This window comes from Cyprinodon variegatus, unplaced genomic scaffold (genome assembly GCF_000732505.1).
Source record: "Cyprinodon variegatus isolate N-32 unplaced genomic scaffold, C_variegatus-1.0 Scaffold554, whole genome shotgun sequence".
Taxonomy (NCBI): Eukaryota; Metazoa; Chordata; class Actinopteri; order Cyprinodontiformes; family Cyprinodontidae; genus Cyprinodon; species Cyprinodon variegatus.
Genome location: NW_015151007.1, coordinates 79941 through 82931, shown reverse-complemented (window position 1 = coordinate 82931; position 2991 = coordinate 79941). Strand labels below are relative to the sequence as shown.

Here is a 2991-nt window from a genome sequence, read left to right as displayed (position 1 = left end):
AAAAAAAATAAACAAATAAAAGAGGATGGGGAGAGAAAAGAAAAATGTGTAGAAAGGGATGAAAGAATCACCGTCCCTGTTTCCTATTTTTATTCTGATTTGTATTTATTTTTATCTATGAGCTGGAAATTTCCCCAGATTGGATTTCAGAAATTTTGTCACATTACTCTGATGTCTTTCTTTTGTGGATAACCCAGCCTACAAACCAATAAAAAAAACAACTGGAGCAGATTTTCCCCCACTAACTTTTACAGTAGTTTACATTCACTGAAATCAAATCAACCCAAGGATTAAAACTCATCCAATCCACACCACCAAACCCGTTTCTGTTTGCCTGCCCTGTTTACACTACGGCTGGTTGCTGGAACTGTCAGCTCACCTGTATCTACATGATGCTGGTTGCTCTGCATGGAGTTTACCTGTGAAGCTGACAGACAGACACCGATTACACATCCGCACATTTTCTTCTAATGAAGTTCTTCATGTATGGTTTAAATTGCTTCCTGCTCTCAGTATCACAGCTTTAAAATATTTAAATCTAAATCTTCTTAAAATAAGTGTATTGTTTCTTAAATTGAGGATGGAAGTAAGAAAAAAAATAGCATTGTCTTATTTCAAATACATATCTAATTATCTTGTTTTAAGAGTAAAATTAGAAATCCATTGACAAATCATCTTATTAATCTGCTAAAATTAAGGGTAAATACACTTAATTTAAGACATGTTTACGTATTTCTAGATGGTTTTTGCAGTGTGGAATATCTCTGTTCAATGATGCTCTGAGATGATTTATCTGATTCATCTTTGCTGCAGCTTCAGCTCTGAGCTAAAATTGGTTATTTCTGGTGTTTATGAACAGACTGGACTCACAGCTGATCTCTGAGTAAACCGGCTGAAGTTCTGCTCCATCAGCTGGAGGATCTGAGAGACGCCGCTGCCGATGGTTTCCTTCACAGACCCACAGAGACATCAGCGATCAGATCAGAGGTCAGTCGGTAAACTTAGGAAGCAGAATTTGGATCAAGCTTCAGGATTTATTGGACGGCAGGATCTGAACTCACTGAGGCAGATGATGAGGATGCAGATGAAGACTGGACACAGCAACATCAGTGCAATGGCACTAACCACGATCACAAACATGGTCAGAGTATTACTGTCTGGGAAGCTCCTCTCTGCATGATCCTCGCTGTTCTCCGCCCTGCAGGTGACCACCTCCTCCCCCTGCTGCAGGTATGGGATGCAGGCCTTTAAGCTCCACTCTCCAGACTTAAAGCTGTGGCCCTGGTTCTCTAAAAGACGCTTCGAGGCCGACAGCCAGACGACTTTAGGCACCGGATGGCCTTCAACTTCACATATCAGCCATCGGGAGGCGCTGCTGGAATGACCGCAGGTTGAATTCACCACTGAGAGACTCAAGATGTGAGGCGGAGCTGGAAAACAGTGAAAGAAATCATAGAAATGTGTCGTCAGAGATCTGCTGCTTCAGGAGGAAAACAGATCAACTTTGAACCAGATGGGGTCTTGTTACAGCATCCAGGATTTAAAGAGAATATGTCTGTTTAAGAAGAAATGAAGAAGAGGTTCATCTATGATGATCATCAAAACCACAAGAGGAGGCCTGAGGACCACACCTGCTCCACAGCCTGAACTCGCCTCCAAAAGAGGTTTTGCAGCCCTTCCCATCTGGACGGGACAAAAACACCTCAGATGATTAAAGTTTACTAGGACTTTTCGGCCTAAAGGTCTGATTATCTTCCCCCAGCAGTGTGTTGCAGATATTTTTGATTTATGCTCAATATTGAAGCGTGTTCTGCGCTATATTATTCCATGCCACAACGCCAGAGGGCCAATCAGGAACTAGCTGTGGGTCTAGATACGGCCGAGGCGGTGAGGAAGCAGGGGCAAATTTGTGCAACAACGGAGGGACATGAGGGCCAAAAAGAGCGGGGATCCAGGTGGAAAAAGGGTCCCAGCGTTCTCTCGCACCTCGCTCTGCTAGCTGCTCCATCTTCAGTCATTTTGATACAAACAAAACAGGCTGGTAAGGTACCAAACAGGAAATATTCTTAGTGTACACTGTCTGCAGCACCGTCTACGGCAGGGGTCACCAACATGGTGCCCGCGGGCACCAAGGGGCCCTCAAGGACCACAAGGGGTGCCCTTAGAGTCTTCTGAAAATAGAACAACACAGCTACGTTTGAAATTTCATTGTATTCTGTCACTCTTCTTTTTTTAATTTGGTTATAGGACATTTCATCATTTAATCATATATGGCATTTAAGCATTTATAGCGATTTCAAAATGAAAATGTCTAAAAGAAAATTATAAATTTAAAGAAACGATAAAGATATCTATATAATATATGAAGTTTAGGTGAACATTGACCCTTGGCATTCATAGGTCTGTATTGGTAGCCCTTCCTGTGACTCAGTGCCCCTGAATTAGCCCTCAGCTGTAAAAAGGTTGGTGACCGCTGGTCTACGGTCACCTACAATTTTGGTGCTCTAAAAATGAATTGAATTGAACTACAGTGTCTACAGCCCTACGTAGTAGTGACCTTAAATGCCTTTAAAGCAACAATGTGCAACGTTTGGCCTCTAAGGCAAAGGCCTCATTATAACGTCCAGGTTTAACTGCACTGTTGTAAAACGAACCAAACTCACTCAAAAACCAGAAGACAAGAAAACATTCAACCCTCCAAATCCTACATCAGAGAATCAGAGAATATGTCTGATCCCAACTGTTTTGTTGCCTAACAACAACTTTTAGCTTTGTTAACTCCAACAAGAAGGTTAAGTTTTTATCAGCGTTGGTTTCCTGAGTCCGTTTTCATAATAAAAAAGTTACAGGTGGATTTTGCTGGATTTTTAGAGAAGGTTCGTAGTATGACTGACAGTGAATAATTAAATATTGGTGATGATCTGGATAACCATGTCATGATCTGGCCTGTTTGCTCCTTAATTAGTCATTCCTTTCACCTGTCGTTTTCCC

At 41.9% G+C, this 2991-nt stretch overlaps 1 protein-coding gene across 1 annotated transcript in view; it reads right to left on the bottom strand.

The window, feature by feature from the left end:
• Positions 1–826: 826 nt before the first annotated feature.
• LOC107095529 (sialic acid-binding Ig-like lectin 15) overlaps positions 827–2991 on the bottom strand; it is a 5304-nt gene continuing 3139 nt past the window's right edge. Inside the window, exons 3-4 of the mRNA XM_015391662.1 lie at positions 1062–1430; positions 827–948 (exon numbers count right to left, since the gene is read on the bottom strand). Of these exons, the coding sequence (XP_015247148.1) occupies positions 827–948; positions 1062–1430 (491 nt within the window). The remainder of the gene's footprint in view (positions 949–1061; positions 1431–2991) is intronic.